At 28.7% G+C, this 15,832-nt stretch overlaps 2 protein-coding genes across 2 annotated transcripts; both read left to right on the forward strand.

The window, feature by feature from the left end:
- Nucleotides 1–1,981: 1,981 nt before the first annotated feature.
- OCT59_002936 (uncharacterized protein) lies at nucleotides 1,982–3,355 on the forward strand (the record flags this gene model as incomplete). The annotated part of the gene is made up of 7 exons (XM_066145291.1): nucleotides 1,982–2,081; nucleotides 2,160–2,317; nucleotides 2,407–2,432; nucleotides 2,534–2,579; nucleotides 2,647–2,818; nucleotides 2,977–3,018; nucleotides 3,081–3,355. 7 exons carry the CDS (start codon nucleotides 1,982–1,984, stop codon nucleotides 3,353–3,355), a joined length of 819 nt encoding a protein of 272 aa, XP_065996024.1.
- Nucleotides 3,356–6,716: 3,361 nt separating this feature from the next.
- Nucleotides 6,717–7,581, forward strand: OCT59_002937 (uncharacterized protein; the record flags this gene model as incomplete). The annotated part of the gene is made up of 2 exons (XM_066145292.1): nucleotides 6,717–6,719; nucleotides 6,790–7,581. 2 exons carry the CDS (start codon nucleotides 6,717–6,719, stop codon nucleotides 7,579–7,581), a joined length of 795 nt encoding a protein of 264 aa, XP_065996025.1.
- Between the last annotated feature and the right edge of the window lie 8,251 nt (nucleotides 7,582–15,832).

Consider the following 15,832-nt stretch of genomic DNA (forward strand, 5'->3'; position numbering starts at 1 on the left):
TCATGTTAATGGAAACATAAGCCGGTTCAAAAATTGGTTTTCCCCTGATCGATTTTAATTTTATAATAAATATAATAAACATAAGCTATTATGGATATTATACTTTTCGTCAAAATGACAAAATACTAATTAAATTTATTTTGACAGACGTAATGTATTTTGACAGACGTAATTAATTCATAGTAATTTTATAATAAATAGTGAATTGGTCCGTTCGCCGAAATATGACGTAATTAATTAACGGAGAAGTATAATGGATATATAACCAACCCAATCAATCAAAAATTGTGCTTAATTGTAACTGTGATCTGGTTGGTTATACATTTTTTCAATCAATAGTTGTGTATCAAAAGACCACAAGCATTTTTCTATATATTTATCAATTAATAAGCTTAGAAAAATTTCGTTATAATCATGCACAGCTTATTATTTTATAAAATCTGAATATTTATTGCGAGATATTTCGGATCTAGAAATATAGTAGGGCTTTGCATGAAAGATTGTCATTTATCTATTAACTTTGTTTTAAATGTAAACAAAACCTTATAAAATTTGAATATTTATTGCAAAATATTTCGGATCTAGAAATATAGTAGGGCTTTGCATGAAAGATTATCATTTATCTATTACTTTGTTGTAAATGTAAACGAAAACCTTATAAAATTTGAATATTTATTGCGAAATATTTCGGATCTAGAAATATTGTAGGGCTTTGCATGAAAGATTGTCATTTATCTATTAACTTTGTTGTAAATGTAAACAAAAACCTTATAAAATTTGAATATTTATTGCGAAATATTTCGGATCTAGAAATATTGTAGGGCTTTGCATGAAAGATTGTCATTTATTTATTAACTTTAATGTAAACGAAAACCTTATAAAATTTGAATATTTATTGCGAAATATTTCGGATCTAGAAATATTGTAGGGCTTTGCATGAAAGATTGTCATTTATCTATTAACTTTGTTGTAAATATAAACGAAAATCTTATAAAATTTGAATATTTATTGCGAAATATTTTGGATTTAGAAATATTGTAGGGCTTTGCATGAAAGATTGTCATTTATCTATTAACTTTGTTGTAAATGTAACGAAAACCTTATATTTATTGCGAAATATTTCGATCTAGAAATATATAGGCTTTGCATGAATCATTACGCATAATGATCAAATAATTTTTTTTAACAAACAACAGTATATAGAAAGATTTACAAACAATAAAATATATAAATATGCATTGTTTCTGTTCATCTTCTGTAGGCTTGGTCCTCATCTTTTTTGTCTGCAGATTTAGTCTCTCGAGCGTCTTGCTCATTTTTCATTCAATGCCTTTTTTCTTCTACTGGATTTGCAAATGTTCCCAGATATTTTTTTTATTTTTTTTAGAAATATATGCAAGTTCATGTCTTTTCTATTTTCTTTTTCACACCCCTTAACAAAATCCTTTTCAAAAAAAAAAAAAAAATTTTGCAACGCAATGCAAGTCCACTAACAGAAAAAAACTCATGCTATTGTGTCACAGGCATCCTTCAAACTCTCCTTTATCCATTAACCAACCCCTTTCTTTTCTCTCTCACTCTATCCGTTTAGGCTTGGTCCTCATCTTTTTTGTCTGCAGATTTAGTCTCTCGAGTGTCTTGCTCATTTTTCATTTCATGCCTTTTTTCTTCTACTGGATTTGCAAATGTTCCCAGATTTTTTTTTTTTTTTTTTAGAAATATATGCAAGTTCATGTCTTTTCTATTTCTTTTTCACACCCCTTAACAAATCCTTTTCAAAAAAAAAAAAAAATTTTGCAACGCAATGCAAGTCCACTAACAGAAAAAAAACTCATGCTATTGTTTTACAGGCATCTTTCAAACTCTCCTTTATCCATTAACCAACCCCTTTCTTTTCTCTCTCACTCTATCTGTTAAACTCCTTTCTTCTCTTCTATCCGTTAAATTTCTCTTTTTTTTTCTCGGTAACTTCATTTTTTCAATGGATAAAAATAATAATAATAAAAAAAAAAATACGGAAACAGTAGAGCATGTTGACAAACGCCGAAAAACCGATGAATCTGCCGATGAATTAATTAATGGTTGGTTAAATTATATATTTTGAAAAATAAAAATAATTATTACTAATATATTATTATTTATATTTACTGTTATAAAAGAAGCTTTAACGAAAATATTGCGCCAGAATATAAAAATTTTATCCAAACTGGATATAATTATTTCTAACCAGAAGGCTTTAGAAAACAGAGTATCGAAAGTAGAAGAATCGGTCGATAAAAATAATGATAATAATCAAGGGAATGAAGAATATATAAAGGTAAGACCCAAAAATACAAATATTTACGTAAATCATGGTTGAACATTTAGTAGTAATTCCTCATTAAATTATTATATTCTTGATTATAGAAAATAATCAAAGAAGTTGCTAAAAAGTTACTTGAAGTTTCCATATATCCTACCCCGATGAAATTTGAGAGTTTACTAATAATTATATGAATGAAAATTACGATGATTTTATCAAACGGTTTAAAAGATATGATAAATGGATTATATTTTATGAAAAAAACATTGCTTCTCCCGTAAGTTTTGAGAAATTACGATTTTACATTAATTTATTGAAATTTAAATTTAAAATCTTTTCTTTAGCTTCTAGCTAAACATCATAGTGCCCGGGGTTCTTTAGCTTCTAAAGTGAAAGACATAATGTATGTCGTTTTTAAAGAATTTAACCTTTCCACAATCCCTGCCGTAAACACAGCATTAAAAGAAAGCGAGATACACAAATGGAAAGGGAGTCCAACCGTAAAAATTTGTTACAGTAATTTATTCAAAAAAATCAAGAATCTGGATCCGGAGACATATATGTCGAGAATCTTACAAATACTTAAAGGCAGAAATCAATTATCTAATATGCAAATTGCATATGCAATAAGTATTTGTGAAATTATATTAAATCCGAAAAATTTACATATACAGGTGACAGAATCTGTCATAAAACCCGTTTTAACGAAGAATTTGGTAAGCATTAGAAATTTGAATAAATAGTAATATTTAAAAACTAATTTTGTTTTACTTCTTAGAAAAAATTTCAAGTAAGGATAATTATTCATATTCCGATAATGATGAAATAGAAGCTTCCCAAGAAGCTGAAGAGACAAACAAAGTTGTTGATAAAGCAGAAGAAGTTGATGAAGTAAAAGAAGAAGCTGATGAAGCAGAAGAAGTATTACAAGAAGAGAAAGAAAATGAAATAAGAGAAGAAGATGAGGAGGAAGGCGGAAGAATTTATATAAGTAGTACAAATGAAGAGACAAAAGAAAGAATGAGGCGATTAAAAAAACAATATAAAAAATAAAATAATAATTAACTACGCATATATTTTTTATATTTTAATATCCCCCCATATATTTTAATATCCCATTTATTTTAATAAGGAGATAATTTTCAAGTCAATAAATAAATACATGTTCGGGTAAAATATATTTGATCATTATGTAGTTGGCCACTTTATTTTGTATAAATGTGAAATATTACGATTGTAATAAATAAGAATGATTATTTTAGAAACTTGAATTACCAGATGTGATAAGTTACATAGCGTAATATAAGTTATTGAATTTATTACAGAATATTTTGACTGTAATGCTTCAAAATAGCCTGTTCATTTCTGGTCGATCGCATTTTTTGGCGTACAACGCAACCATTTTCTGAACTTTTAGCCCGTTTTGAATACCAAAACAACCAACCAAAATAAGATAATTTCTGTTTACGTGATATTTAAGAAAAAGACATAAGTTATAATTTCCTTTTTAATCCTAACAAAATCAGTTACAGGAAATACATATCAATATAAGGAGTTTGAACTAAATTTCAATCTAAAGCAGTTCAATTTGCGATCGAAAATAAAAAAATTTTATTGGATAATTTTTGTACAACAAAATCCGACCAAAAAATGCACCCGACTGGAAATGAGCAGGGCTAATATTTACGATCACGTATTATTACGGAATATTTTGACCGTAATACTTCGGAACATTTACGATCACGTATTATTTTGATCGTAATGCTTCAGAACAATTGCGATATCGTAATTCTACGAAATATTTTGACCATAATGCTTCAGAACATTTTCGATCACGTATTATTACGGAATATTTCGATCGTAATGCTTCGGAATATTTATGATATCGTAATTCTATGGAATATTTTGATCGTAATGCTTTGGAACAATTACGATATTGTAATTCTATGGAATATTTCAATTGTAATACTTCAAAACATTTACGATATCGTAATTCTACGGAATATTTTGATCGTAATGAATCGGAACATTTACGATATCATATTATTACAGAATACTTTGATCGTAATGCTTCGGAACATTTACGATCACGAATTATTTCGGAATATTTTGATCGTAATACTTCGGAACATTTTCGATCACATATTATTTCGGAATATTTCGATCATAATAAATCAGAACATTTACGATCACGAATTATTTCAGAATATTTCAATCATAATGCTTCGGAATATTTACGATATCGTAATTCTATGGAATATTTCGATCGTAATGCTTCGGAACAATTGCGATATCGTAATTCTATGGAATATTTCGATCGTAATACTTTGAAACATTTTTGATCACGTATTATTTCGGAATATTTAGATCGTAATTAATCGGAATATTTACGATATCGTATTATTACGGAATACTTTGATCGTAATGCTTCGGAACATTTACGATCATGAATTATTTTGGAATATTTCGATCGTAATGCTTTGGAACATTTTCGATCACGTATTATTTCGGAATATTTCGATCATAATAAATCGGAACATTTACAATCACGAATTATTTCGGAATATTTCGATCGTAATGCTTTGGAATATTTACGATATCGTAATTCTATGGAATATTTCGATCGTAATGCTTCAGAACAATTACGATATCATAATTCTATGGAATATTTTGATCATAATGCTTCGGAACAATTGCGATATCGTAATTCTATGGAATATTTCGATCGTAATGCTTTGAAACATTTTCCATCACGTAATTCTACAGAATATTTTGATCGTAATGCTTCAGAACATTTACGATCATGAATTATTTCAGAATATTTTGATCGTAATGCTTCAGAACATTTATGATTATGTAATTCTATGGAATATTTCGATCGTAATGCTTCGGAACATTTTTGATCACATATTATTACAGAATATTTTGACCGTAATACTTCGAAACATTTTCGATCACGAATTATTTTGGAATATTTCGATCGTAATGCTTCGAAACAATTGCGATATCGTAATTCTACGGAATATTTCGATCGTAATGCTTCAAAACATTTTCGATCACGTAATTCTACAGAATATTTTGATCGTAATACTTCAGAACATTTACGATATCGTAATTCTACGAAATATTTTGATCGTAATTAAGGTTGCTTGTCTAAACCTCTTCAAAATTCTACGATTAGTTTCGTCAAAATTTTACTATAGATTTATTATAGTTTCGGCAGAGTTTTGGCAGTTTCGGAATTTATAATAAGTTTTGGCAGTTTCACCTTTCTCCAAAGTTTCGCCAGTTTTTTAGTATAACTTTAATATAGTTTCGGCAGAATTTCGCTTTTCGGTGAAACGCCATCTTGCCTAAACCTCTAGTTTCAGCAAGCAACCTTAATCGTAATGCTTCGAAACATTTTTGATCACATAATTCTACGAAATATTTCAATCGTAATGCTTCGGAATATTTACGATCATGAATTATTTCAGAATATTTCGATCATAATGCTTCGGAACATTTACGATCACGTAATTCTACAGAATATTTTGATCATAATACTTCAGAACATTTTTGATCACGTATTATTACGGAATATTTTGACCGTAATGCTTTGAAACATTTTCGATCACGAATTATTTTGGAATATTTTGATCGTAATGCTTCAGAACATTTACGATATTATAATTCTACGGAATATTTCGATCGTAATGCTTCAGAACATTTTCGATCACGTAATTCTACGGAATATTTCGATCATAATGCTTTGGAACATTTACGATCACGAATTATTTTGGAATATTTTGATCGTAAAATTACGTAGATTTACGGAAATCCATAAATCTACGAAACATTATGCCGTAAATGTACGTAATTTTATGAAAATCTGTAAACTTACGGAATATTATGCCGTGTTTAAATTCCTGATGTAGTTTCTGTATATCAAAATGGGAAACAAATTGTCAAATCTTTAGCAATAAGTATTGAACCTCCTGGACTTTCATCTGATCTTTTAAAGTTAGCTCTTTTTACTAATGATATACCAAATGCGAATATATCAGTTGACTTTCAAAAAGATAATTCAAAAGATTGGCATATAATATTAAAAGGAATTCAAGAAAACTTAGAAATATTAATTTTTTTAAAGGCTACACATATTAGATTCATATGGAATGATGATTATAATGATATCAATAATTCTCAAGCAGAAATTCACAAAAATGCCTTTAATATTTTAATGAGTAATGCTACAAATATTCATCTTCCTCTAGCATAAGGTTTAACTACCCGAAATAACCTTTTATATAACCCTATAAAAATGAAATGTGTTGAATTTGTTTTATATTTGTGCTCATGTGTAATAAATGTCTAAAAAAGCACCATTTTATCCGATTTATGTCTTATTACAAGAAAACAAAAATTAAACAAAATGGTGCTTTTTTAGATATTTATTACACATGAGCACGAATTTAAAATAAATTTAACACATTTCATTTTTATAGGGTAATCATGTTATTGATCTTTTAAGAATCCAAAAACTTGAGTGGTTTGGGAACGCTCACACAACTTCTGGGGTACAGTTTGTATCCCGTTTGAGTAACCTTATCTGGTATATTGATCCACATCGCAGCAAGTTTATTCAACGATCATATCATTTTCCAAAATTTATAGAAGAATTACCAGAATATAAAGCAAGTTCATCTTATAATCAATACTACAATAATTCACATCATAAAAAAATAGAAATTCAAGCAAAAACTTTGAAACGTCATGTAGAAGCTCTAGAAAATTCATTAATTCAACCGTGGGCAAGTGATAAAAAATGGGTACAATTTATCGATGAAGTTATTCAATTATGTGCGACATCAAAAAAGTATGTAGAATATTTAGATAATGTAAATAATAGGATGCACATTATTCATAGCAGTAGTATACCTATACGAAATGGAATTGATCACATAAAAGTATTAGATATTAATAAAACTTCATCAATGAGTAATAAATATACCGATATTATTAATTTAATGCAAGATAAGGCTGAGTATGATCCTATCTGCATTGACAATCTTATTCCACATAATGTTTTTCAAGCTGCATATTTGGAAGGAATGGAACTTCCATTTAATATTACATTATATCGTTACTATAGTGGGAATTATATTGGTACTTTAAATTGGATTTGGAAAAGACCAGATACCGTTGAGTTATTTGATAAAACTAAAGAGTCACAATCTTTACTAAAAGCGCATGAGTCATTACCAAAATACAGTACACGGCAAATGAGAAAAATGTGATTAATAAAGTAAGTTAAACTTTTTAAATAAATCTTAACTAAGGTTGCTTATCTAAACCTCTTCAAAATCCTACGATTAGTTTCGTCAAAATTTTACTATAGATTTATTATAGTTTTGGCAGAGTTTCAGCAGTTTTAGCATTTATAATAAGTTTCGGCAGTTTCGCCTTTCTCCAAAGTTTCGCCAGTTTTTTAATATAACTTTAATATAGTTTCAGCAGAATTTCGCTTTTCGGCGAAATGCCATATTGCCTAAACCCCTAGGTTTCGGCAAGCAACCTTAATCTTTACAAAATGTAATGCTTAAAATTTTTTTATATTGTATAGTATTCACTTTATACATGATTGTCACCTGCTATATTATGTACACTATATCAAGAACTTACTGGAAATGCGATAAGCAATTCAAATTTAATATCTCAAAAAGTACAAGAATGCATAAAATTGATGTATGAAACTCAAGATCCAAATATTGTATTTGATTTACGAAAAAATGGAGGATTTAAAGAGGACCCCGGATATCTAATATAAAGGTCATAATGGACTTTTGGCCAAAAACACCCCTTTTTGCTGAAACTCAAAAAATAGTTTTTTGTAAATATCTCAGCATCCAGTAATTCAATTTTAATGAACATTTTTTTATTTTGTAGCCCTCATTTAGCTCTACAATTTAAAAAAAGTTCATCAAAATTGGACCACTGGATGCCGAGATATTTACAAAAAACGATTTTTGAGCCCCTGAAAAATGGGCCAATCTGCCGAAAGTGTGACTTATGACCTGTTTTGGAGATATCCGGGGTCCTATTTAAAGGAACTAAATTTGATGAATTTTGGAATGAAATGGATGCATATTTTAATGAAGTAAGTAATTTAATTAATAATCCAATTTAATATTAAAAGTATTAATATGAATATTTTGATTTTATTTAAAGATTGTTTTAGCAGTACATGATCGATGACATACCTCAAATTTGTATATGCCAGTTGCAATATCAATTCAAGAACTACGTGAAAGTATTATAGAACGCCTAAAAGTTAAGCATGATGAAGAAAAATTTTCAACAATTTCAGTTCTAAGCAGTGAGTGGATTAGACTCCAATTTTGGCCGAAAAACATCTATACAAAAACTGCTATACAATATTCTGGTCGATTTAACATTTCTTATAAAGTGCAAAGTAGATTTCTCTGAAAATCTCATTCTGATGCACATTATTGTGCTGCATTTTTTCGTTATACAAGGCTTTTTGTTATCAAATTTCGAAATTTCACCTGCTTTATATCTGCAGATGACAAACATAAAGTTCCAATCGGAGAAATAGTTGAAACATCAACAGGAGTTCGCAATAAAGCTACATTAGCATTTGCTGATATGGAGTTAACATCATGTGATCATGATTTTACAAAACTTTCAATAACATCATTGGTTTCATTATTATGTAACATTCCTAAAGATATCAGCGAAAGTTTCTATCAAGGGCAAGTATATGTATCCTATAAGGACTCTGTTTTTCAACCTAGCTCAGCACTTATGCATTCTGCTGAATGGTTAAAGTGTTTACGTGAAAAATATACTATTTTGCTTGAAATGCTAATTATTTATACTGATGGTGGCGCTGACCATCGAACTACATTTGGTTCTGTTCAACTTGCAATGATTTGTCTGTTTTTGGAAGGAGATTTTGATTTTTTAGCAGCAGTTCGAACAGCATCATATCATTCATGGTCAAATCCTGCAGAATGTATAATGTCATTATAAATCTTGGATTACAAGGTGTAGCCTTAAAGAGAAGTGATATGAGTTCTGATTCTAAGAAAGTTTTTAAAAATTTGGGAACAATGGAAGAAATTCGAAATGCAGCATTATACAATCAAACTTTAAGCGAGGAAATGAAAATAGCTATCAAAGATACTCAAGAAATTTTACAAAATAGAACTACCTGATTGAAATTACATAATCAGAAATTTAAGTGTATTGACCCAGCTACTCACGAAGAAATTAATAATTTATTTGATGTAAGTATTTTGATTTGTATTTACATGGATATATAAGCAATACGTGCTTAATTTGGCTATTTTATTGGGTAAAAATATAGATTTTAAAAAAGGTTGATCCTACCGTTACTCAAAATAATACTTCAAAAAATAAACTTCGTACTTGTGTTGATTTACAAGAATTTATTAAATCTCATTATTTAGTTCGAGAATATTCATTCCAGGTATGATTTTACATTATAGATTATTTATTTTCTTTGAAATTATTACTTTTACTTATATTGGCTATTTTAAGATCAAAAAGTGCAGAAAAAATGAATGTGTTATTTGTGGTCCTATTCGATTACCACAGGAGATTTTTAATCAATTACACTTTATACCAGACCCACAAATTTCAAGTGGTATGGTAATTTTATATTTTTTAACAATTTTGGTTTTTCTTATTTATTAAAATTTAATTTAGATCCCGATCACTATCAAGATTTCAATTCACTATACGGATGTAATACTACTGAAATTGACCTTCCAAGTAAAAAAAATAACCCTGTATGTCAAGAGCTTGCACCAGATGGAATGTTAGTTGCTGCAAGGGTTTGTGATTTTGCTCTTTGTACATCTTGCACAAAATTACGCTGCATCTTCAGTAAATATGTATTAAGAGAATCTGATAGTGAAATATTGCAAACAGCTATGAAAATGTTTGCATATACATGTGGTTCGCCTATTGTTCCAGAAAATCATCCTTTATATAATAAGGTGTTTGTTAGAATGAATTTGACTTGTGATTCACCAATTGAGTAGACTTATTATTCATATAGAATTGAACATTCACAAGTTTGTTACTATTGTGGCGAGGAGGATAAGCTTATCAACCCATCACCAGAAGTTTTATCCCGATTTAGAACAGTATATCCTTTATGCGAGGTTTGTCAAGAAAATGGTGTAACTTTTTTTACAAAAGGTAAACTTCAAATGAAAAAAAGCAACGTGTATAATTGAAAATAATACTAAAATATAAAATAAAGAATAGTTACTTTTTTACATTTAAAAAAAGAATATAAAATCCCCTCTTATTTTAAAAGTTTTTAATATTGTAAAAAAAATTAATATAATAAATACTTCCCCCCTCAATTTTTACGCTCAATAATACTGTAAAAAAAATCTGTAATTTTTTTTTTGACCCCACCCCCCCTCTTTTTTTAGAGAAGATTCTTGTTAAATATAATTGTTTATTGGAACGGCCTAAGCACAAAATAATAATTCTATTCGTATAATAGATAATTTTTACGCTTCACACAAATTTCAACTTGCATTTAATTGAAATTTCAAAATTTACTTGAAATTTATGCATTGTAAATTAATTACCATAATTTAATTAAATTTTATTATATGTGCAGTATACATAGATATTAAATTTAACAATAATTTATTCGGAATTTCCACTTTATAAATTTGTAAATTAAATTTAAAATCATAAAATTTACAATAAATATTACCATTTCAATCTATAAATCAAATTTAGTGGAGATTTCTTAATTGCAATCGGGATAACAAAATTTATCAGCTATTTCTGAGCCATAAACGTCATGCACATCATGCCACTTCGACCAGTGAGTTCAATATGTTTATTTGAAGTTTTTGAAAAAAAAATGAAAAAATGAAGTATTGAGAAATTTGAGGGAGTTTGGGGTATATTTATACTTTTTTAAAAAAACCTTTTACACAGTAGATGATTTTTACACAGTAGATGATATGGGAACTTCGATGTACAAAATTCACAAGATCAAGATTTGTTTATATATTTTACTATATTGACTCATAAAATCTTGAATCTTGATAAAAAAAAAAATCTCTTTTTTTTTAAATATTTATAGGAGTAAAAATGGAAAACTATAGGGGTGTGAGGTATATCGATCGTGATATATTACATCGATCCGATTCCTAAACTAGTAATATGAATCTTTTAACTTACCAAACTACAAATTAAAAAAACTTTTTTATTTATAAATTGCGTAATATCACTACAGAATCTAAAATATCATCTCATTAATCAATTACAAGATTTGTTATTTTTTTTATAGTATTACAAGATCCTATTTCTGATAGAGATTTAGTAAATGTAAGATAAAATTTATAATTATGTAAAAAAAAATCTCAATTATTTTTTAAAAAAAAAATAAAAAAAAAATAAAAAAAATGTAAATCCTCATGACTAAATTTAGGGGTATATCGATCATGAGTCACATTTATCACATCGAATTTTCTAATGTATTAGATCTGGAAACTAATAATATAATATGAATCTTTTTATTAAACTACCAAACTACCATCAAATTAAAAAAAAAACTTTTTTATTATAAATTGCGTAATACCACTACAGAATCATTTCTCCTAAAATACCATTTCATTATTATCAGTTAAAAAATTTGTTTCATAAAGGAAATAAAATCTTGAATCTTGATAAAAAAAAAATCTGATCTTGATATTAATATTGAAAATCCTCATGAGTCATTACTAATATTTATAGGGGTATATCGATGGTGAGTCATATTTATCATATCATATCGATCGATTCCTAATTTTCTATGTATTAGATTTGGAAACTAGTAATATAAATCCTTTTAACATTATAACTTCATTACAGGATCTTAAAATATTATTTACAAGATTATCATATAAGAAAAAAGGAAATAATCACAAATAATAAAAATTCAACACTAATTCAACCGAAATACGCTTGATACTTTAAGAATATTAAGTATGAACTCTAAATTCGGGTTTCTTTTTTATGACGTACCAGTACTCACCAAACCTCCTTGTTAAGTCCTTTGTTAGAAAAATCTATGACCTCGCATACTAAGAAAGCAACACCTGTAGTGTATACACTTTTGGCACTTCATGAAAGAATGATCATAATTAATGACAAAGAAGCATACAAAATCACTAGAAACCAGGTGACAACTTCAAAATCAATTTGTGCACATGTAAACAATGAATAACACTCAATAATAAAATATAATAAATATAATATATTGTTATAATAATATTATTAAAATTTTATTAATTACATTATTATAGAATTTTATATATCATATCCAGATATACTTTTAAAAGCTGGAAATTGATCATCTAGGGTTGAGTTCATGCAGTTACAGGTCATCAAATTGTGTGACCCAACCCAACTAAATACGAGTCGGATTAATAATCCAGGTTTGACCCGACCCTTTCGGAACACTAAGTTAATTTCTAGTAAAAAAATCATTTATCACTCGAGGGTGATTTGTGGTTAGATCGTTCATTGTTTAGAGTGAATAAAAGCAATTAACATGATTAGAATATAAAATAATTATAACGTATTTTATGTTCAACAACTTATGTAGGTTACTCCTATGACATTCGAAATAAAATAATTTTTAAATTTTATTTTTTATTTTTATTTTTAACATGACGACAGAAACTAGAAATAGAAAAAGCCTATAAAGTTATATCCTAAACTAAAAAAAAACAAAATGTTTGAGGCCAACTTAAATAAATATATTATCGAAAGATGTTTTCGTTCTTCTATATGGTCAAAGTTGTCATCTCATGAGCGCCGCAATGTAGCCAAATAAAATATTACATAATTGATATTCAAACCCTTTATTTTCAGTACACAAGAAAATGACAATAGATTTGGTAAATTCTTGTATTAGCAATGATTCATGCATCAGCAACTAGGAAAATGCTAGTACCCCGGTACTATTCAAGAAAGTCTGCTTAGATTGAATAGTACCCGGGGGGATACTATAGAAGGAGGGTAGTACCATTAAAAGGGGGTATATTGGAAGGGATACATTTGATTTTGTTACAATTAAATAAATTAGTGCATAAATTTGATTAATTTTAAGTCAGAATATGGTTAGTATCCGGGGTACTATTCAAAATCGAATTTTGATTAGTACCGGGGTATTTTTCAAAATACCCGAATATGAATTTGAATAATACCCCGGTACTATTTGAAGGGGTACTATTATAAGGGGTACTGTATGCAGCGCTATACGGTACACCCATCACTTGTGTTATGATAAATTGGCCATCAAGATTTTTTTATTAATACTTGAGATTTGACTGGTATAATACTGCTGATATCTTGTATTCATCTTTACATTAAGTAATTTTTCATCAAAAGATATCTGAGGCAAAGTAATAGATGTGGAATTTATAGTGTATTTATAGTGATTTTATAGACTTATAATGATTCTTTATCAAGTTATATAAAAAAATAAATGGATTCATTTTTTTTATATCAAAGCATGTAAAAAGATGTATACACATTTTTACTTTACAAATATAATATATGCAAGTTAAAAATAAATTTTTCATTGATACATTGATTAAAAAAAGCTATTTTTAGAATATACTGACTACTTTGATAAAATGTTTCCTTTATTTTACTCCTTTAATTTGATATTGTAACGAACGATCGATCACGTGACCAGAATTCAATTTAATCACGGGATTGTTGATCTATATTTCAAATGTTACGAATGTTACGAATGTTACGAATGTTTGATATGTTTAACATATTTAACATATGCAACATATTAAATATGTTCAACATATCAAATATATGTAACATATCAAATATGTTTAATTTATTAAGGCAAACATGGCATAGTAGCCTTTATCTTTATTAAATTTATTAATCGGTCTTACAAAAAATATAAAATAAAATTTTCAAAGTACAAAAAAGAAAAACAAAATTAACTAAAAACAAAACTATATAGTTTCCAAAATAGTAATAAAGTTATAAAATTAATTCGAAAAGGAAAAAATCGCATAACACTAAAACTATCCTGATCCCCGCCTAGATATATTCCAACCTAAGAAGAAGCAACTATGCAAACGAACCAACGAACAATGCGCCCATTATTAAAATTGACACACTACCCTGCTAAAGCTGTTAGTAAGTTGCACCGTTAGATGATCCATAAAACCCGAATAGTAATTAAATCAAGGCAAACCATATTTCATCGAGCTCTTTAAATAATCAACGTCAGAATCACGTGCAGCGTCAGAAAGGGTCGGAGGAGGTAATGTTAAGCAAGGTAAGTACGTGGACTTTGGCAAATTAGAAGGCCGAGAAAGTTTCAGTTTATGAGTAATGTTCATCACGTCTTCCCATTTAAATTTATCATAGGAGCGCGGTAGCCAAATTCTTTTTCTGAACTTTTGGATAAAGTGATTGTGGATGGCAGAGATAACCTTCATTACAGAGTTTCGTGGAACTGAGAATTCTTCGAAGTATTCAACAAAGGATTTTGGAAGGCAGCCACGGACAAGACTATATGAGGCCCAATTCGAAGAAAAAAAGGACCAGCAAGAAAGAGATTTAAATTTGTTAATAATTAAAGAGGGATCTTTATGAACGAGATCACCAGTTTCTTGGAGTTTGTTGATAAAGTGTTTTTGGTAGGAGAGGAGAATCTATTTTGTAGCGATTCGTTTACATTTGCACATAAACAAGTGCATGAAGTTTTCCTTGAAGTCGAGGCATGAACGACATGATAAAATGTCGATATACAAGTTCAGGCGAATTCTTTTAAGATGTTCTAAGGTAGGTAAATCTTCCAAAAAGAGTTTGAATTTGAAGGTGTGATGAGAGGAAGCATGAGCACGAGTAAAGGAGGCATCATGCTGAGGTTCAGCGTTTAACAAGAACCAGGTAAGATCCCAATCAATCACAAAATCTGAAAAGAAAGATAAAGTAATGGTAAAGTTAAAACGTGATAAACGCGTTAATCTATGCATCCACTGCATCTTCGAATATTGCTTGAACAGGTGTCGAGGGTTGGATTCGCATAAAATGTCATCATATTTTAGTATGAAATCGTGAGGAGATACTTGATCCAGATCAGAAAGAAGAATTGTTGAAGAAGAAGTATGCGCAGAATTGGCCATAGAGTCCGCGTAGTCATTATAAAAATTACCAGAGTGCCCTTTCACTTTAACTGCCGTGACGGATAGTGACTTGGATGAAATAAGATGCTCAATAATAGCCCAGAGTTCGAAATTGGTGGTCTTGTAATAGAGCTGACTATTGGAATAAGAAGAAGTAACATATAGACGAAGACCATCTATGGCAAATTGAGAATCAGTATGAATAGTGACCATCGAAAAGGGAGGAGTAACTGTAAGGGCAGCATGTATAGCTGTGATTTCAGCTCTAGTTGAGGAAGGCTAATTATTGATAACTCCATGAGCGTGAGCAGCGATAGAT

The sequence above is a fragment of the Rhizophagus irregularis genome, chromosome 11 (assembly GCF_026210795.1).
Source record: "Rhizophagus irregularis chromosome 11, complete sequence".
Lineage (NCBI taxonomy): Eukaryota > Fungi > Glomeromycota > Glomeromycetes > Glomerales > Glomeraceae > Rhizophagus > Rhizophagus irregularis.